The sequence below is a fragment of the Schistocerca piceifrons genome, chromosome 1 (assembly GCF_021461385.2).
Source record: "Schistocerca piceifrons isolate TAMUIC-IGC-003096 chromosome 1, iqSchPice1.1, whole genome shotgun sequence".
NCBI lineage: Eukaryota > Metazoa > Arthropoda > Insecta > Orthoptera > Acrididae > Schistocerca > Schistocerca piceifrons.
In genome coordinates, this window is record NC_060138.1 from 769,926,274 (window position 1) to 769,949,067 (window position 22,794).

Genomic DNA, 22,794 nt, shown 5'->3' on the forward strand with positions numbered 1-22,794 from the left:
GGTATCCTTTAAAATACTCTCCTTCAGAGTTGATACACCGTTTCGACTTCCAAAAGCAGTCTTGGTACGCCTATGGCCGGATCGCGCAAAGTGTCATCTGCGAATTTTCTTTCATCTTGTCTATCGTTGCAAATCTTCATCCTTTAAATGGGGTTTTAAACTCTGGAAATAAAAAAAAAAGTCCACAGGGGCCAGGTCTGGAGAGTGTGGAGAATGAGGCAGCACAGTGATTTCATATGAATGTGTGGGTGTGTTATGGTGATACAAGAGCCACGAATTGTATCACCACATTTCAGGCCATTTCTTTCTCAAAGGTGTTGCAACACATCCTAATAGTACCATTGTTTATCAGTTTGTTCCTGTGGCAAGAACTCATGATGAACTAATCCTTCAAAGTCAAGGAAAACTATTAGCACGGCTTTGACATTTGACCTGACCTGACAAGCTTTCTTTGGTCTGGGACAACCTTTACCAACCCATCGTAAAGACCGAATCTCGATCTAAATGCCATAATTAGATGCATGTCTTATCACCATTCACAGATAGCAAGTTGAAGGTCTTTCTGGCCTTGACTCATGAGCCATGGGACGAACTTGGCAGCAACAAGATGCATTCCAAGACGCTGTGTCAGGATTTCATGACATGAACCAATGTTACATTCTTCTGCAATCTCTTGGGCAGTCAGTCTTCAATTGGCACTTACAATTTCATTGACGTTCCTTCATGAGCGTCGCCGATAGTCGTTGAAGGACGCCCTGAACGAGGGTCATCTTTAACTTCTGTATGGTCATTTTCAAAACTGTGTGAATCATTTGTAACACCAACATGGCTTAAGCACTCTTCACTGTAGGCTTCTTGCATATTCGGTGTGTCTCTGTAAAGGTTTTCTTGAGTTTCATGCAAAATTTAATGCAGATGCGTTGATCCGCTAACTCTTCCATCTCGAAATTCACAAACTGTGAGACACAATGTTCTATTCAGTACAGCACTGAACAATAACTAACAGCACACAATGATGAAACCTCCAGCAGTTACACATTAAACACAGGCATGTGAGAGATGCCAACTGCATTTCGCTCCAACACACCCACCACTGGCGGGAAATTACGAATGTTCTAGAATTTGTTTGAACAGACCACGTATTTCATAATTTCATATTTGTATCGTGTTTGAATAAAGGATAGAAGTGTTGAAATGGCAGAGTCAGAGGCAGATTGTGTCACTGGGCTAGAGGCAGTTCAGACATTAGTTAATGAGTTAGTGCAATGGAGAGCAGAAAATAAGGTCTTGCTTAGTGAGATTACAGCTGGAGATGAGTAGTTAGCATTGCTCATGGCTCTGAATATTGTAATAGATCCAGTTGCTGTAACTTTGTGAACCCTTTCCTGAAAGGTTGCCTGAGAATGTGATGCCATTTGTGGAGGACCTGACAAGTTACATTTAATGGTACGGGCAAAGACTTTTTTAAGATGCAGGGAAGCACTGAATAAGGTGGAGACTTTTCGGCAGTTGAAACAGGCACTTCTGCATAGGTATACAAAACAGAATAGTGTCAGATTCTTTTGGGAACAGTCGACCACTATTAAAAAGAGGCAAGGGGAAGCCATGGAAGATTTTATGGCAGAATAAGGCAAGTGAATGTATGAACATATGAACTTCCTCAGGTTGATGATGCAGTTTTGCTGCAAGAGGTCAAGCAGAGGGGGCTCAATGTGTTCCTAAGGGGTCTGCCACTGGATATGTCAAGAAAGGCGTACACAGGGGCACCTACGGATTTCCATCTAGAGACGGAGAGTGAAGAGATTGGTGTGTTGATCGGTGTGGGAATATGCGTGGCATATTCACTGCAAATGTGAAGCATTACAGTTGTTGGTGTACAGGGCATGTGCGAAAGCAGAGCTGCCAACCTCAGTGGAATAGAGGTGGTGTTAACAGCATTATGGGAATAGTATTAGGCGTGGACGGGAGGAAGCAAGCAGCCATTAAATGCAATAGGGAACCTGAAATCCGCCAAAGGCATTCCCATTAAAATTAGATGCAACAAGTATGCATGCAGAGGAGGACTGTGCATTAGTGGGTGTGGTGAAGGGAAGGAAGTAAAAGTTTTGTAAGACACAGAGGCACACGTGGTGATGGAACTCACCATGCTATACATTGTGCGGGGTAGGAATAGATTTTCAGGTGGAGGCAGTCGGGTTTAAGCAGTGTGTAGAAGTTCTTGTCATATCCAGTCTCTATTTTATATCCTCTCAAAACAGCCATCATCAGTTATTTCACTGCGCAAATAACAAAGCTCATCTACTACTTTTAGTTTCTCATTTCCCAATCTAATTGTCTCAGAACCACGTTAAACTCCAAGTGCATTCCATTACCTTAGTTTTACTTTTGTTAACATTGATATTATAAACTCTTTTTCAAGACATCCATTCTGCTCAACTGCTATTCCACATCCTTAGCTGTCTCTGACAGTATTACAAGTCATCGACAAACCTCAAAGTTATTATTTCTTATTCCTGAACTTTATTTTCCTTTTCAAAATTCTCCTAGATTTCTTGTACTGCTTGCTCAGTGCATAGATGGGATAACATTGGGGATGGACCACAGCTCTGTTCATTCCCTCCTCAATTACTGCATCCTTTTTGTGTCCTTCATACCCAACCCCGGGAGTGGCATTGGGTTACTACATTGTCAGGGAGCTGGATAGCCAAGAGATGAGACTGGGTAAAAGGCCAATGAGGCCCAGGAAGAAGAAGCTGTCAAAATTCACTTTATTTTCAATTTATACATTGTTTCTGCAGCATTGTGGGAAGGTGATCACACCCTTGCCCGACAGTGGAGTGGCCGGTATTGAGTCAGGCAGTCCTCGCATCTATTGAGCTTGCTGCAGCATGTGCTGGTACCCTGATTTGCTGATTTCTGCACTTTGCACTGGGCCCATGGGTTTGCTGCATGAGCCATGGCACCAACATTAGTGGCATATATTGGTATCTTGTAGAGGTAGCTCCTCTTCAATGAGTGACTGCATACAAGTGGCCAAGGTGAGTGGGAAGAGGCACTCCCACCATGATGATGCAAGGTCGCTGCTACAGTGCCTTTTCCCACTCACCTTGGCCACTTGGGAAATGAGAAACTAAAAGTAGTAGATCAGCTTTGTTATTTGCGCAGTGTAATAACTGATGATGGCTGTTTTGAGAGGATATAAAATACAGACTGGATATGACAAGAAAAACATTTATGAAAAAGCGGAGCTTATTAACTTCTAAGGTAACTGGTATGAAGCCTTTCCTTACGGTATTTGTCTGAAGTGTACACATTTATGGAACTCATGGTTGGTTGGTTGGTTTGTGGGGGGCTGAAGGGACCAGACTACAAAGGCTATCGGTCCCTTTTTCCACGACCATGAAACACCCAGAAGGAAGAAAAACAAGCAACAGAGATGACAAGGGATGACACAGAACAAAAAAGACATAGACAAAGACCAGAAAAGAGGAATTAAACACACACAGTGGTTGGCCGAACATGGAAACAAAATAGGAAAAGCCAACCCCCAAAAGACACATTAAAGACCCCAATCTGAAACTGTAAGCCAAAGGCAAGACAACACAAAAAAGACGCAATCCTCAGATCGAGCGAAAAAAGCCCCCTGCGCGACTAAAACTTAAAACTAAGCATGCCATGGCAGTGTCACCCGTTAAAAATGCAGGGAGCGTACCAGGCAGCGCAAACGACTGCCTGAGCGTAGTTAAAAGTGGACAGTCCAACAAAATGTGGAAAATTATCAACACCGAACCACAGGACAGAGAGATGGGTCCTCGCGGCGCAATAAATAACCGTGCGTCAGCCAGGTGTAGCCAATGTGTAACTGGCAGAGTACAATGGAGTCCTTGCGAGAGGCCCACAAGGAGGAGCGTCACCCACCAGTAGTGTCCTTGATGACCCGAAGTTTGTTGGGTGAAGGCAGGGTGCGCCATTCATCACTCCAGGTACCAAGGACCTTCTGCCGCAAAACTGACTGGAGATCACACTTCAAAAGGCCACACTCCAGGGCCAGTGCACTGACAGCCTGTTTGGCCAGCCTGTTAACCTGTTCATTACCTAGGATGTCGACATGACCCGGGGTCTACACAAAAACCATGGAGCAGTCGCAATGGGCAAGAGTATGGACGGACTCCTGGATACTCATTACCATATGAGAGCAAGAAAAACACTGGTCAATAGCTCGTAAACTGTTCAGGGAATCACTACAGATGATGAAGGACTCACCTGGGCAGGAGTGGACATACTCGAGGGCGGGAGAGATGATTACCAGCACCGCAGTGAAAACACTGCAGCCATCCAGCAACGAGCATTGTTCAGAGCAATCCCCAAGAGTGAAAGCATAACCAACTCGACCAGCAACCATCAAACCATCGTTATAGACTATGGCAGAGCCACAAATGCGGGAAGGATGGAAAGAAAGTGGCGGCGGAGGGCCTTAGGAGGGACTGAGTCTTTCGAATCTTGCGCCAAATCCAGCTGAAGGCATGGACGGGGCACACTCCACGGGGGTATACGAAGATGGGCCCGGAAAGGAGGCGAGAGAGGGAAAAACTCAAGGCCAGAGAGGAGAGACTGGACACGGATCGCAATCAGACACCCTGACCGGAGCCGCCGTTCCGGAAGATAGACGACCAAGTTGGGGAGCAGGAGACGATAATTGGCATGCCCGGAAAAGCTACAAACATGCACAGCATAAGCGGCCAGCAAGTGTTGGCGCCAGATCCGCAATGGAGGGACACCGGCTTCCACAAATAGGCTGTCGACAGGGCTCGTGCGGAAAGCTCCAATGGTGAGTCGGATCCTACAGTGAAGGTTGGGGTCAAGCAACCGCAACCCTGAAGGCAATGCTGAAACATAAGCCAGGCTCCCATAATCGAGATGGGACTAAATCAACATGTGATAAAGTTGGAGAAGGGTAGACTGATCGCCACCCCCAACTGGTGTGACTCAAGCAATGAAGAGCATTAAGATGACGCCAGCACGTTTGATAAAGCTGCCGAATATGGGGGAGCCAAGTCAAACGGGTATCAAAAAGCAAGCCCAAAAACCGATACGTCTCCACCACAGAAAGAATTTCGCCGTCAAGATAAAGCCATAGCTCAGGGTGAACAGTGCGACGCCGGCAGAAACGCATGACGCAAGTCTTGGTGGCCGAGAAGTGGAAACCGTGCATGATGTCCCAAGACTGTGCCCTGCAGATAGTGCCCTGTAGTTGCCGTTCAACAACTGCAATGCCAGTGGAGCTACAGTACAGGCAAAAGTCATCAGCATACAAAGAAGCTGATACAGACGTTCCCACAGCTGCAGTTAGCCCATTGATAGTAACTAAAAAGAGGCAGACATTCAAGGCAGAGTCATGCAGGACCCCATTCTCCTGACTCAGGAGGAACTACGGGAGAGACCAACTTGCACGTGGAAGGAATGAAGCGACAGAAAATTTTGAACAAAAATTGGGAGCTGGCCCCAAAGACCCCACCCATGAAACGTGGTGAGGATGTGATGTCGCCATGTAGTATTGTATGCCTTCCACATGTCAAAAAAGATGGCAACCAGATGCTGATGGTGGGCAAATTCCATACGGATGGCAGACTCCAGGCAGACCAAATTATCGGTGGCAGAGCGACCCGACGGAACCCACCTTGAGACGGAGCTAGAGGGCCCTGAGACTCAAGTAGCCAACTCAACCTCCGGCTCACCATGTGTTCGAGCAACTTGCACAGAACGTTGGTGAGGCTAATGGGGCAGTAGCTGTCCACCTCCAGTGGGTTCTTGCCTGGCTTCAACACTGGTATGATAATGCTTTCCTGCCACTGAAATGAGAACTAACCCTCAACCCAGATATGGTTGAAGAGGTCTAGGAGGTGTCACTGCCAGTCCACCGAGAGGTGTTTGAGCATCTGATAGTGGATGCGATCCGACCCGGGAGCCGTATCAGGGCAAGCAGCCAGGGCACTTTGGAATTCTCACTCATTGTATGGAGCATTGTACGATTCGGGATGGCGCATATGGAATGAAAGGCTCCGATGTTCCATCCACGCTTTCAGGGAGCAGAAGGCCAGTGCGTAATTCGTAGAAGCAGAAATCTGAGCATAATGCTCTGCTAAGAGTTCTGCAATCGAGGGTGATTCAGTACAGACTGCTCCATTCAGGGAAAGCCCAGCTATGCTGACTTGGGTCTGATATCCATAGAGTCGCCGAATCTTGGTCCAAACCTGCGATGGAGAGATACGGATGCCAATGGTGGAGACATACCCTTCCCAGCACTCCTGCTTCTGGCGGCGAATAAGGCAATGGGCTGGGGCATGGAAGTGCTTAAAGGCAATGAGGTGGTCAAGGTTTGGGTGCCTCCTATGACATTGGAGGGCCCACTTGTGATCTTGAATCGCCTCAGCGATCTCTGGTGACCACCAAGGCACAGTCATCTGCCAAGGGGACCCGGAAGAACAGGGGACGGCAGATTCTGCTGCAGAACGATGCCGGTGGTGACCGTGTGAACCATCATATCAATGGCGTCATGAGAAAGAGGCGCAATAGCGGCAATGGAGGCGAACGATGCACAATCATCCTTATTCGAAGACCACACTCCAATGGACAGATGGTAGAAGGCCAGGGCTACAGAACGAAAGGTCGATGGCTGAGTATGTGCCATGCGCCACAATGAAATGTGTGTGAAATTTACAAGAGAAAGGTCGAGCTGTGCGAACACCTGCTCAATGACAGTGCCTTGCCCTGTTGCCACCAATCACCCCACAAAGGGTTATGGGCGTTAAAGCTGCCCAGTAACAAAAAAGGTGGCGGAAGTTGGGCCACCAGAGCAGCCAATACATGCTGCGGGATATCACCATCTGGTGGAAGATAAAGGCTGCAGGCAATAACAGCCTTGCGGCATCCACACCCTAACAGTGACAGCCTCTAAGGGTGTTTGAAGAGGGACACGCTCACTGCAAAGAGAGTGGAGAACGTAGACGCAGACTCCACCAGATACCCTCTCATAAGCTGCCCGGTCTTACGATGGGCGTTTGAAAAGCCCATGCAAAAATAAAAACTACTTACTTGTTTGGGGTAAACCTTTTTTATTTTTCGACACAGTCTCTTTTTAGATTTATACACTTTGTCCAACACTGTTCTAATTTGTTGATCCCTTCCGAATAATAGGAACTGTCCAAGTCTGCAAAATAGCTATTAGTTGCTGCAATCACCACCTCGTTTGAATAAAATCTTTGTCCCGCCAGCCATTTCTTCAAATTGGGGAACAAATAGTAGTTCCAAGGAGCCAAGTCTGGAGAACAGGGGGGATGTGAAATGAGTTGGAATCCTATTTCCATTAATTTTGAGACCACAACTGCTGAGGTGTGTGCTGGTGCACTGTCGTGATGGAAAAGGACTTTTTTGCGGTCCAATCGCCGGTGATTTTCTTGCAGCTCGGTTTTCATACGGTCCCATAACGATGAATAATATTCACCTGTAATAGTTTTACCCTTTTCCAGATAGTAGATGAGGATTATCCCTTGCGAATCCCAAAAGACAGTCGCCATAACCTTTCCAGCCAACGGAATGGTCTTCACCTTTTTTGGTGTAGATTCTCCCTTGGTAACCAATTGTTTAGATTGTTCATTGGCCTCGGGAGTATAGTAATTTATCCATATTTCATCCACAGTAACGAAACGACACTTCTAAAGTCCTGCGGAATCTTCCTGAAGAGCTGCAAACCATCCTTGCAACACTTCACAAGATTTCGTTTTTGGTCAAGCGTGAGCAACTGCGGAACCCATCTTGCGGATAGCTTTCTCATGTCCAAATGTTTAAGCAAAATATTATGTACCCGTTCATTTGAGATCCCCACAGCACTAGCAATCTCACGCACCTTAACTCTTCTGTCATCCATCACCATATCATTTATCAATGATTTCTGGAGTCGTAACCTCCACAGGGCACCCAGAACGTTCAGCATCAGTTGTGCCCATATGGCCACTCTGAAAATTTTGAAACCACTTATAAACTGTTCTAACCTAAGGTGCAGAGTCACCGTAATGTTTATCAAGATTCTCTTTCGTCTCCTGAGGCGTTTTGACTTCCATAAAGTAATGTTTAATCACCACACGAAATCCTTTTTCATCCATTTTTTGACAATCGCTCGACTTCCTTGACTCACACGAATGCCAAACACAAAGAAATAGACCAATATGGCTGAAACTTGGTGTGTGTTCTTTCCAAAGATGCTACTAACTAAACATGACCTCGACACAAGCTGGTGGTGCCATCTCTCAGACTTTGCACGGACTTTTCAAATGCCCCTCATATAATAACCCCGATAGCCACGGAGAGCGGGGGTTTGCAACGCCGGAAACCAAGTTTTCTGGAGAGCAATGCAGAAGAAAGGGTGGAGGCTGACACACTTGGAGACTGCTGGGGCCAAGCGACACCAGATTGATTTGATTTAACCCATTTAACTGCGGGTCATCTGTCCTGATGCCACCCAATCCGACCAGGGCTCTCCCCACAGTCCACCTGGCGGGATAGCCATTGCCTGAAGTCCCGGTGCCCAAGAAGGATGGGCACCTATTCCTTGGCATATGCGAGGAGATCTCAGCTCAGGCATCAGCAGTGAGATCCCTGTGTTGCCAGGAGGCTACCACCAAGAGGGTACATGACAACTCCTCCACGACGGACTGGCTACTGCACTGGATTTTGGCTGTTGAAATGGTCCAGAACTGTCGTGGGCGTGAAGGATGGTGTAGCAAAGGAGATGAGAAGGAGGCAACTCATAAGACGTTGGATGCGAAGCCCGTTACACAACAAGAAGTAGCATGCAAGATCTTGGTGCATGATGGACGAACAAAAAAAAACACTATGTAATGCGTCCCTCCCCAAATGACATGCACTATCAACAGAAATTTGGAAAAGGTGGAGGTCAAACCGAAGAGGGGACCATTACATAAAGGCTGAAATGTTGGAGACTCCTTTTAATCGCCTCTTATGACAGGCAGGAATACCGCGGGACTATTCTAACCCCCGGACCCGCAGGGGAGTATGGAACTGAAATGTGGACAATAAGCAGTTCAGGCGAGAACGGAACTGAAGCTTTTGATACGTGCTAAAGAAGCATACTGGACATTTGCTGGGTAGATCGTGTAAGTAATTGTGGAAAAAAAGGAAATTAGTGGCATAACTTGACTACAAGAAGGGATCAGCTGCTAGGATACACCGTGAGGCATCATGAAATAGTCAATTTCATAATGGAGAGAAATCTGGGGGTTGAAAATTTCATAGGGAGATTGAGGTAAGATAGACTAGCACGAAGAGCAGCAGCAGCAGCAGCAGCCGCAACAACAACAACAACAACAACAACAACGAAAACAACACACTGATATCATTTAATGTCATTGTATCTCCACAAATTTCATTTTCGTGAATTTGATTCAACTGATATTAATACTTATGGCAGGAAATGCCACTGTCTTCCACCAAACCCATGCTACTACCACATACCTTGTGGGAGAACCTCTGGCTGTAGTGTTCAGAAGGAATAGGAGGTATCAGTGCCACTCAAACTTTTGAGTCAGAACAGAAGCCATGCCCTGAAAGCCTGATGATTAAGGCAACTGGTTGTGTTAGGCAAAAGACATGGGTTCAAATCCTGGTCTGGAACAAACTTTCACTTGTCACAAGAAAATCTTTTACATTTGCATTCAATAAAGCTTCTACTTTACATCATTTGTTAGATGAAAATGAGGAAAATTCCTCTACTGAACTTTACCTACCTATTGTGTTGAATATTTAGCAAACAAAAGGACAGATGGCAATTATTTTCTCATTTAAATTATAAAAGGTTTACCAGTAGTGAAACATACCTCACAACTACTGAGTGGCAGAGGAGAAATAGCAAATGTCACTTCTTGTGGCTCCACTGACAACTTTTTCACATAAAATCTTACAGGCATACTACAATTACTTTCAAAATTTTTGTAAACTTATTTTCAGTTTCATGCAACAAATATAGTTTGCATAAACTGCAGTTATTGAGAGGAACCTAAGTCAGGGAAGGAGATGAATGATGGTATGACATCTGATAATTTGTGGTTTTGGGGCATTCTGATGCTGACAAATTATTATTAATATTGCTATTACTATTATTTAATAAAAGGGGAAGATATTAATGATTCTTTATGAAAAAGGATTATATTATGGGAGATATAAATATGAAGGGCATATGATCTAGTAGGAAGAATAAAAGGTAGTACAGGGAGTGAAAAAGGAATTAGGTGATGTGATCTCTCAGATGTTCTCATCATGTTTGATCAGCAGTGTGGTTCTAGATGTGTACTGAATTGTTGTTTCTATTTTATGCACAATATCTCAACATCCGAGTCAGCTGTCTTCTTCAGGTGTTGCAAGTTGTATTGTTACATGTAATCGCTGCCTGTACTCCAATCAGACTGGGAAATACTGTTGGTCTCGCACCACTCTTCATAATCAGGTTTGACTCCTGTCACCCACTGCCCCCTTTGATGCTCTTGTTTTTCAGCTGCTCCTCTGATATTACATGAAACACACATTCTTTCAGTGTTTGTCAGCTGTGGTGAATGTGATGAATGATGAGATCTTAATAACTGAGTATTAAACCACAAGCCTTGTTTAAATTGAAACCCCCATTAAGGTGTATCAGGTTTTCAACATCTTTATTTTGACAGACTCCTTAACTGCACTGCCTAATAAATGTAGTGTCTGCATGACACTGGTATCATCATATTTCGTTTCATGATTATATTTGAGGCAGTACTTGGTGACAACTGATTGCTTGGTTGCTGAAGCTGGGCATGTTGTTTATGTTCATTGCATCTCTCCTTGTCTCTTTCTTATACTCTGCCCGATGAAAGACATTCCACGATTGAATGGAATTACTGTACCACTAGCTTTCAGAGACCTTGATTGTTCTTAACATTAGTCTTTGTCAATGATAGCAAAATACACTGGAAGTCATGTTTCTGTAGGAGTCTATCAAATTTCCTAGGTATTGGGCCAGCATAAGTGATCCTTAGCTGATCTATCTATCTCCACACCTTACATCACCAACATCTGCCACAATTAAACTTGGTGTTAAAGGTTCTGGTCCACATAGCTTAAACACTTTCAGACAAGGAGAGCATTGATGAAGTATTGCAACACATATAAAGAGTGTATCAAAGGGTGGTTACTCAGGTCATCGAATTGAGCAGGTGTTGCACTCTCAATCAAGAGTGCTTGACAAAGCGGTAGGTTGGTTGGTTGGTTTGTTTGTTTAAAAAACTGCAAGATCATTGGTCCCTCGTTCCCAGTAAAATAATTACACAAGGGAAAGAAGAAAAGAAAGAAGACATACAGTACAATAACAGGAGAAAGGAAGAACCAGAAGAACGACACAAGGACAACCAACACTACTGTGGACAAAACAGGAAAAGAAAACCACAGAGAGAAGCAAGAAACACGTAGATGGGATAAAAACAAGAGAGCAGATGACCGTGGCTGGCCGACCACAAGAATAAAAGGAAAAGCCAGCCACTCTGCGACACATTAAAACATCCAGCCTAAAAGCATTAGAGTGGAGAACACAAAGGGACAAAGGAAATGCGCTAAAACTTATATAGAATGATAAAACCCACCGTCACGTATAAAACGTACAACTAAATTAGTCGATGAGGTGATGTCTGACAATGAGAAGGGGGGGGGGGGGGGGGGGCGGGCAAGAATTGCTTACCTACTTTATGGTGGCCCAATACTGGGAAAGATGAATATACTTCTTTGGAAACATGGTAGTGTATTTCACTCCCATCGACAAATGCAAAAAGATTTTATTGTAATGTTGAAGATGATCTAAATCTCTAAAAGCTAGGTATGCACCACATTCCACACAGATGTGGTATAGCTGACAGTACATTATAAACTGCAGTCTAAATAAATATATACTTCGTAAGGTAGCAATATGTTGACATAAAACCCACCTTGGTTTAATGGTACCATTCAGGAAGTGTTGTGGAAACAGAGACTACTACATTCTCACTACAACAGAGACTGGAGGGAAACTGATAGAGAAAATTTAATCATCCATAAGGATGGCTACATGTGAAGCCTGCAACAATTTATAGTCAGACCCTGGCAAAATATCTACCAGAAAATCCTATGAGGTATATAAAGTAAATGAATGGCTCCAAACCTCCCATTCAGTCTCATGTGTGTCTGTATGGTACTGAAATTTAAGCCATGAGAAATATTAAATTCTGAATTTCAAAATATATTTACACATGAGGATACTAACATATCAACATCTGACTACCACAAAGACTCACAAATGAGAAATATTAATATTAGCACCAACAGTATAGGAAAACAAGTCATCAGGCCCTGATGAAATTCCAGTCATATTTTACACTGAATACAGTGCACAGTTAGATAATGTTTATCATGAATCTCTTGCAGACTGAGCATTTCTGCGTGACTGAAAAAGAGCACACGTCATTCCTATTTAGAAAAGGAGTAGCGGATTGAACATACAGAATTTTAGACTAATACTGCTAATGTCCGTCTGATGCAGGATCCCAGAGCATATTATAAACTCCAGCATTATGACATTTCAGGTGAAAACAAACTTCTCTCAAAGAATGAGCACTGATTCATGGAAGACAATTCATGAGAAACACATTTCGCTTTACTCATATATGACATCTTGCAAACATTAGGTACGAGCGTATTCAATTTTCCTAGACTTCAAAAAGATGTTCAACACTGTACTACACCATTGACTGTTAATGAAGATATGATCCATGAAGAAGTTTATTACAAATATGTCACAGTTAAGTACATATATTTTGGTGGCTAGTTTTGAACTGACTGGTTCATTCTCAAGCCTGACCTAACGAGGCTAAAATGAAACTGCCTGATATTAATGACAACCGCATAAAATTAGCAATACATGCATCCCAATGGTGACAGATAAATATCATAATATACATATGCTTACTATACAAGTCAAGTCAAGTCAAAAGTAAAGTCAAGTCACTTAGATTCATTCTCACTTGTATAGTGAGCTTATTGTAACATTTATCTACAATCATTCTATGACGCATGTATTGCTAATTTTACATGGTTGTCATTAAGATAGGCACTTTCAGTGCAGCCTCAGTAGGCCAGGCTTGAGAATAAAATATGCAGTTTGAGACTAGTTTCCAAAATATACACTCCTGGAAATGGAAAAAAGAACACATTGACACCGGTGTGTCAGACCCACCATACTTGCTCCGGACACTGCGAGAGGGCTGTACAAGCAATGATCACACGCACGGCACAGCGGACACACCAGGAACCGCGGTGTTGGCCGTCGAATGGCGCTAGCTGCGCAGCATTTGTGCACCGCCGCCGTCAGTGTCAGCCAGTTTTCCGTGGCATACGGAGCTCCATCGCAGTCTTTAACACTGGTAGCATGCCGCGACAGCGTGGACGTGAACCTTATGTGCAGTTGACGGACTTTGAGCGAGGGCGTACAGTGGGCATGCGGGAGGCCGGGTGGACGTACCGCCGAATTGCTCAACACGTGGGGCGTGAGGTCTCCACAGTACATCGATGTTGTCGCCAGTGGTCGGTGGAAGGTGCACGTGCCCGTCGACCTGGGACCGGACCGCAGCGACGCACGGATGCACGCCAAGACCGTAGGATCCTACGCAGTGCCGTAGGGGACCGCACCGCCACTTCCCAGCAAATTAGGGACACTGTTGCTCCTGGGGTATCGGCGAGGACCATTCGCAACCATCTCTCTTCCGCTCACGCCCCAACATTGTGCAGCCCGCCTCCAGTGGTGTCGCACAGGCGTGAATGGAGGGACGAATGGAGACGTGTCGTCTTCAGCGATGAGAGTCGCTTCTGCCTTGGTGCCAATGATGGTCGTATGCGTGTTTGGCGCCGTGCAGGTGAGTGCCACAATCAGGACTGCATACGACCGAGGCACACAGGGCCAACACCCGGCATCATGGTGTGGGGAGCGATCTCCTACACTGGCCGTACACCACTGGTGATCGTCGAGGGGACACTGAATAGTGCACGGTACATCCAAACCGTCATCGAACCCATCGTTCTACCATTCCTAGACCGGCAAGGGAACTTGCTGTTCCAACAGGACAATGCACGTCCGCATGTATCCCGTGCCACCCAACGTGCTCTAGAAGGTGTAAGTCAACTACCCTGGCCAGCAAGATCTCCGGATCTGTCCCCCATTGAGCATGTTTGGGACTGGATGAAGCGTCGTCTCACGCGGTCTGCACGTCCAGCACGAACGCTGGTCCAACTGAGGCGCCAGGTGGATATGGCATGGCAAGCCGTTCCACAGGACTACATCCAGCATCTCTACGATCGTCTCCATGGGAGAATAGCATCCTGCATTGCTGCGAAAAGTGGATATACACTGTACTAGTGCCGACATTGTGTATGCTCTGTTCCCTGTGTCTATGTGCCTGTGGTTCTGTCAGTGTGATAATGTGATGTATCTGACCCCAGGAATGTGTCAATAAAGTTTCCCCTTCCTGGGACAATGAATTCACGGTGTTCTTATTTCAATTTCCAGGAGTGTATGTACTGCAACTGTGACAGATCTGTAATAAACTCTTCAGGACATAAAATGTGCACAAGATATGTTCATATGAAATATCCTTCCAAATATATGGTTAACCTGATGAATATTTGAAATGTAATTGGATATGGTGTTCCCAGTATATATTAACAATTTATCTCAGGTACATCAGCAGCACTGTGTGATTGTGCAGCAATGATTTTGTTATATACAGAAAAATATCAGTGTTGGACAACTGTAAGGAAATGCAGAAAGACTTGGACAAAAATTCCTCTTAGTATAATTAATGGCAACTGTCTTTAAATGTAAATAAATGCAACATAATGCCTACATCAAAGAGAAAGAACTTAATACTACCGGATTACAAGATTAGTGGTTAACATCTTGAGCAAGCAGCATCATAGAAGTATTTAGGGGAAATACCAAGATGCAATATGAAATGGGACAATGAAATCATTATTACGGAACACAAATAAAAGATTTAAATTTATTGGAATATTTCTGGGAAAACACAATGAATCTCCAAAGTAACTTGCATAAAAGATGCTTGTGTGAACAGTTCTTATTTAATGTTCTAGGTTTTGGAGTCCTAATAAAGTAGGTGTTGCACCTACAGTCCTTCACAATTTTGTCAAGGCATACAAGCCAGTTACCCATAGCATCCTGCTTCTGGGGATGGAAAATTGTTGGTGCAGCATAGTGTGATGGCCTAATCTACTGCAGTGGCAAACTGAAATACATCATGCTATGGCCAGATGCTTAGCACCTCAGTTAACTACGTGACCAAAAGTGACATCCTATGATAACAGAACCGGAATGAGCAACTATAGATGCTTGTTGCTCAGGCTCTAGCTGTATCTTGTCTTCAAAAGCTACCGACACTGCGACCTGCACGACGCCAGTGGACGGTCCCATGTGGGCCAATACTATCTGTCTGCATCTAGTCACATAATACACTGACTGCTGGTCTGCGGGCCACTTCTAGACCTGTGTCTGGGGCTCGAGCCAGAACCATGAAGAGTGGGCCGCCTACTTGTGAACTCATTTGGCCTGTGGGCGTCTCTAAGGAATTGTGGATTCGGGTCTTGAATGCCATGCACCTGACCATCCATGGGACCAGCCAGCAGTCCTACACCTGTGTCTACAGCCTGCCAGGCCCCTAACGTCAGTCTTGCATTAGCAATGCTGCTTGTTGCTACTAATTTGTTAAGGCAGCACACTGTCACCTTGGCATCCGCGCCCGAGTTGAGCATGCTGCTGTGTGCTTTGCTGAGGCAGCCACTGTTGTCTGGGGGGTCAGCATGTCCCTTTGATCACAGTTTGATATAGTACATGTGGATATGTAACAGGAAACTTAAATGAAAATCCTTCAAAGAAAGACAGAGCAGTTCTTGTGAAATCCTCTCGAATAAACATTCATTTTACAAATTAAAACACCTTTTCTAGTTGATATATGATATTTATTTACATTCCAGAAGCATTTTTGCCTTTAATATAAAAGGTACCATCAGTGGATTTCTTTTTCTCTCCACCACTAATACACCTTGTGAGGATGAAGCATCATTTTCATAATTCATTGGCATATCTTTCTTGTTTTGAGACTGCTTTATCAATAAATCTTGTTTAATTACTTCATCTGCATCACCATTTCCTGTCACAGTTCAACCAACATGCACAAGCACCAACAAATATCACTCTTACTTGTACAGCGAATCCAACTGTACTCATACAGCAATACACTACGTGCAGAAAATTGTCACGCCAACAAACATGTTAGATAATAATAAAAAATAAAATTCATAAGAAAAATTGTGAGGGATTACGGTATGTACAGGACATATGGATATTCATTTTCACCTTGCTCAATATGTGAATTGAGTAGGAGCTCCCTACACCATGCACTACACAATGGCTTGCAGAGTACATGTGTAGATTATAACAAAAGGCTTATGGTAGTCTCCTGAGTTAACTGAAGTTTGCAGTGCCATACCACCTTCATTTAAATAATGTTTACTCCGATTTTTGGTTACAAAGTATGAGACTCATGTTTCTCAAATAGTTGTACTATACATTTATGCATTTACAAAATTTTACATCTTTTCAAATTCGTCCATTATGTAATAATATTTTTGCACATTTCTGTGAGGCAATGCTGTGTTACAAAATTTAGTTATCGTACAGATTTCGTTTTGAAATGACCTAGGTTCAAAACCGAGTATGTATCTATGCAAAATGAAATTTGGTTTGTATTGTTTCTTGAAATCAATCACAACAAATGCTACATGGATAAAATATTTTTCCAAATTTAACTTACATAATACTCTGTTTAGTGACCAGTAAACAGAAAACTGTTATTATGTCCTAAAATGGACTTCACTTTTTCATAATTACCTTTATATTTTGCAAGAGGCAACATATGTATTGTCTTACACAGGTAGTGTATTCCATAATTTCAAAAGTTATATTTAAATATTACCTGAAACAATCGATGTAACTATTTTTATTCCTATATATTTTCTAAACATAAAAATACAGTTTTGTTTAAATTGTTAAATAACATAAAAACTTAATGTAACTATTAATTTGAACAATGACTGTTCACAGAACATTCCAAAAGCTCATTTTCTAATATACAGATCTGAATCCACACCAAAGTGATCACTTCAGTTTGACACTTTAATTCCTCACTTCAGGGAAGAAACTTCTTGTGAACTCTTTGTCTAACTGTGAATACACTGTGCAATTAGTCTTTTTTTGTGACTATGAAAAAGGCATGTGCGAACAAGCTCTCTTTAGTGCTAACAGATGAATAATTTAATTTTTAACTAATGTGAAAACTCAGGCTGTAGAATAAATCTTGTGCAGTGATAATGTGAACATTTATTTCCACTTAATTATTTAAGTGCCCAGGACCTCAGATCTGTCCCTAGAGAGAATATGAGGAGCCTGAGTTTTGGGACTGCAACGAAGATGAGTACAATTTTTACTCACATTATGATTAATCTTCAAACTTTTAGCTGGTGTTGTCTCTTTCCATGTAAATTAGGTACTTCCTAAAAAGGCTGTTGAAATGCTAGAACAGTACATTATTATTACACCACTTTGCAACAGTGAATTTTACATAGGAATGGAAAGGACAACATTATAACACTGAAGATGGATATGAATACTGAAGAATACTGTCCAACGAACAGTTACCAATGCATAGTTATAGTCTATACTGTAGAACTGTTTACAAAATAAATGAAACAATGTAACCTTTTAATAGAGCACTACAAAAGTCATAATTTAGGTACCTATGTTATATTCTCTCAGACATCACACGTAACACAAATATACTGACTTGTATCTGCATCACAGAGAATGAGCAACAGTAGAAGTATTTTTGAATCACATGTCCCCAAAAGAATGCATTAAGTTTGAGCTTTGAACAGAAAGAGTGACCAACAGTTCAGCGAAGAATGTGATGAGCATGTGCCAGTTACAAGATCATTGCACTGTTCACTCCAGCTGGTACACGGTATGCCAACAGATGCTCTGCACTGTTAGCAGTTTTCACAAATGTGGAGTATGCTCACATGCAACTCATCTGTGGGCTGCAAGAGGAAGAGCAGAAATAGTGAGACAACAGAATAAAGATAATGCCGCAATGTGTGTCATTGACACCACATCAGCAAAAACATTTTACTCAGTCCACCAACAATGGAGGGAGTATGATTTATTTGTGGTCCCACAAGGATTTGGTGGGTAGGAAGGATCCAGTGCGGATGAAGGACGATTTATAGGAAACTGTCATGTAGAACTGGAAAATAAATATTCCATTTCTCAGCACTGCATCATGAGTACCATAAAGATTCATTGTGAAATAGTGCACAGAAACTATTTCCATCCCTATCATATGCAGAATACTTCAGCTCTGCTGCTACGAGGCCACCAACAGAAGTTAGCATTCTGTAACTACATTGTAGGCCACCAGTTAGCAGACCAGCTTCTTCCTTCCTTTTAAGGACAGCCCTTTTCATCAACAAAATCTATTTCATGAGGGTAGCTGTATCAAATCCTCGTAACAAGCATGACTGGGCAAAAGAAAATCATTGCAATGTGTGTGGCAACAACAATATAATAACATTAACTAGGATTATTGCCTGTCATATCATATGGCCTCATGTGTACAGGTATATTATATTTACATTTACTGGATGTTTATTTGCTAGAATTATTGGAAGAAGGTTAGCCTGATCCATTGGAGGAACATGGAGATCCTGCTCACTTCTATTCCACAGTGTTACAGCATACAAATGAATCTTTTTCTTCAAATGGGGACAAGTTAACTCTTCATGCTCCACCAGCTCCCAGGTGCTGAGGACATGTTTAAATGCAGCCCTTGTGTTGCTATTGCTATTGCTACTGACGCATTTACACGGCCCAGTCCACTAACTTCTCACTGCTGTTAATGAGTAACTTCCATATCTTAGTGAATAAAATAGTTTTGAGTATTTTTCATAAACATATGTGCCTCTTTGTGTGCTATCATTCGTGGGCAGAAAAAGAAAAGAAAGAAAAACACAACACGTTTTGATATCTTGAACCGTTTGTCAAACATGATGGTTGTTGTGACCACAAAATTCCAGCATCTTATCTACATTTCATTCACTGCAATGTATGAGCTAAAATAAACCAAACACAATGTTTACACAAAGTGTTTTTACCTCTGCAAACTTTCTTAAATTTCGTGGAATGTTTCAGTTGTTTTGATGCAGCGCAGTAAGCATGATGAATAATGAAAAGAAATTCAGACCTTTATCAAGTTATTAGACTGTAAGATGGGCAAAAATCACATTTTCTTGCCAAATAGTTTTCTTAAATTCAGATAAGTACTTCATATCTGCCAGAACACCATCTCTGGAGACAGGCAGCAGCATTTAGCAGACAGTACAGCCACAACAAAGTCATGCTCATCATGGAATGCAGAGAGCACATCTGTAGCAGTGAAAGGGCTAACTAAGGTCCTGTAGCATGGCCCTCTAAATCATCAGATCTATCACATCACTTGATTTCGATTTATACAATCATCTACAATTACAACACACAGATTAAGTTGCTTGTCAACTTCCTTTCTCTATTCCTATGAACTACAACACCCAGACTTTTTCAATTTTTGCTAACAATACTTTACTGGATGAATTTGTTTAATTCTACTAACCCATCAGCTTGACACTATAAGGAAACAAATTTTCTGTTTTCACTTAATATGGCCAGTACCAATGTAAAGTTTCAGAATTAGAGAGATTTTCATCTAACACAACATATAAAAACCTCTCAATGCAACATATTAGCTTTTCTGAAATATAAACTCTGCCATTCATTTCTACATGAAGTATACTAACTCAACTGGGAGATCAGTACATCATTCACTCATGTAAGTTTGGAGAAGTGCTTAAAACAGATTACTGAGCAGTGAATCATATTTTGATGTATTCTGACTAGCATGCTGGCATGAAATTCTGGTAGACCAGTGAAGCACCTGTTCACTGAGACATACTGATTCCAATTAATGATGAAGAGAAGGAAAGAGAAGACAATGTTAAAAAAAAACTTTTTAAAACAATAAGTCTGCAGATTTTCTTACCAAGTTTGAGAAAAGCTGTGCTAAAGTCCTGATGATTGCACACTTTACTTTCACCGATGATGACATAAACAAATTATAGAGGGGTGACAGATAATCTTGCTGCAATTCTGGGGAAAAAAAAGAAAAAAGAAAGGAAACAATTCTCACGTGAACAAAAGTTCTCATTCAAAAGTCATATATAACACTTTCTTTGTGCTTAATTTATGCAAAATTCTAATATTTATTCACTAATTACGGAAATTTTGGTAGGAAAAAATACAAACCAATGTTGCTTAATGAATATATATATACACAAGGAAGTCATTTACATACATGTTTTATTTCATTCATTCTAAACATGCTCTCGTGCTGTGTCAAAGACGCCTAACCCCCCCGCTCAATACAAATTATGAAACTCACAGTATAATACATCATCAAACACTCAAAACATCTGGTTATGGAAACAGCATAGCAAGCACTTGCAACTACATCTACAGTCTGCAAACCACCGTGAAGTGCATGGCAGAGGGTATGTCCCAGTGTAACAGTTATTACGGTTTCTTCCCGTTCCATTCACGTATGGAATGTGTATTGAATGCCCCTATGAGTACAGTAATTATTCTTTATTCTGATCTTATCTTCATGATCCCTATGTGAGTGATACGTAGGGGTTTTTACTATATTCCTAAGAGTTATAATTTAAAGCTGGTTCTTGAAACTTTGTTAGTAGACTTTCTCAGGATAGTTTAAGCCTATCTTCAAAAATCTGCCAGTTCAGTTCCTTCGGTATCTGTTACACTCTCCCATGCATCAAACAAACCAGTCACCACTCATGCTGCCGTTCTCTGTATACATTCAGTATCCCCCGTTGGTCATATTTGGTTTGGGTTCCAGACACTAGAGCAGTATTCTAGAACTGGGTGCACGAGTGATTTGTAAGCAATCTCCTTTGCAGACTGGTTGCACTTCCCCAGAATTCTACCAATAAACCAAAGTCTGCTACCTGCTTTTGCCATAACTGAACCTGTGTGATCATTCTATTTCATAACCCAACTACGTGTTACATCCAGGTATTTGTATAAGCTGGCAGATTCCAACAGTCACCCATTGGATATTTTAGTCATAGGATACTACATTTTTCATTCTGTGAAGAGCACAATTTTACACCTCTGAAAATTTAAAGCACGTTGCCAATATTTACACCACTTTGAAATCTTATCAAGATCTGTCTTAATATTTATGCAGCTTCGTTCAGACAGTTCTTCATTACAGATAACCTCATCACCTGCAAACAGTCGATGGTTACTATTAATATTGTCTGCAAGGTCATTGGTATATAACACGAGCGCAAGAGTACCAACACACTTCCCTGGTGCACACCTGAAGTTCCTTCTACATCTAACAATGACTCACCATCCAGATAACATGCTGTGTCCCCCTACCAAAAAGTCCTGAATCCATTTACAGATTTTACTTGATACATCATATGGTCATACTTTTGACAATAAGTGTACGTGTGGTACTGAGTCAAATGTTTTTTTACCAACAAACACTGCATTTATCCAACTGTCTTGATCCAAAGCTTTCAGTATGTCATGCAAGAGAAGTGAGAGTTGGGTTTCCCACGATCAATGTTTTCGGAATCCATGCTGGTTGGCATTGAGGAGGTCAGTCTGGTCAAGATACTTCATTATGTTTGGGCTCAGAATATGTTATAAGATTCTACAAAAAGTTAATGTCAAGGATATTGCACAGTAGTTTTGTGGATAACTTCTACTACCCTTCTTGTAGATGGGTGTGACCTGTGATTTTGTGCTTTTTCTCAAGAACTGGGCATGGGTTTTTGTTCAATGAATCTACAACAGGTTATAGGGGTGAACTCAGCTGCAAATTCAGTATAGAATCTGACAGGGATTCCACTGGGCCCTCAAGCTTTGTTCAGTTTCGACGATTTCAGCTGTTTCTCAACACCACTGATACTAATACTTATTTCATCCATCTTTTCAGTGGTATGAGAATTAAGTAAACTAAATGCAAAACTGAGTGTCTTTTTACAAGTTGTTGCAAACTGATGCATAGTCTCAGATATAACAGATCTTGTCAACTACAATATGGACAATGTTATTTGAAAAGTGCCTTCTGAATATCCACAAGAATTAACTACAATTATAGGAAGTTGCACGAAATCTTCCCAAATAATTTTTCAAATCCTCCATCTGCTATATGAGACAGCTCCTAGAATGCCTGTACTCCGAATCTTGTAGGTGGAGCTAGTCATGGCCTGATGGGAGTCCAACTGACCAATGTTTATTCACAGTGCATATAGTACATAAAATTATGAAAAGCGAATGAAGAACCCAATAATGACATTTACCTTCTTTTCCACACATCTTGCTGAATAAAGATTTTGCCGATCCACTAAGAGTCAAGTAGGAAAAATGCAAGGTGGTTAGCTGAATCCGAGTACACACCACCAGTATTTTTAAAACTTTGTTTTTCCTGGCATGTCCATCTTATGCATAACGATCCACTGACATGCAAGCCATATGTCAAC

The 22,794-nt window shown here is 42.2% G+C and overlaps 1 protein-coding gene across 2 annotated transcripts in view; it reads right to left on the reverse strand.

Annotated features, from left to right (window-relative positions):
- LOC124788748 (centromere protein I-like) overlaps positions 1-22,794 on the reverse strand; it is a 358,748-nt gene that overhangs the window by 76,788 nt on the left and 259,166 nt on the right. For both annotated transcript variants that reach the window (XM_047256033.1, XM_047256040.1), the window contains one exon: positions 20,262-20,368. In XM_047256033.1, coding sequence (XP_047111989.1) covers positions 20,262-20,368 — 107 coding nt within the window. The remainder of the gene's footprint in view (positions 1-20,261; positions 20,369-22,794) is intronic.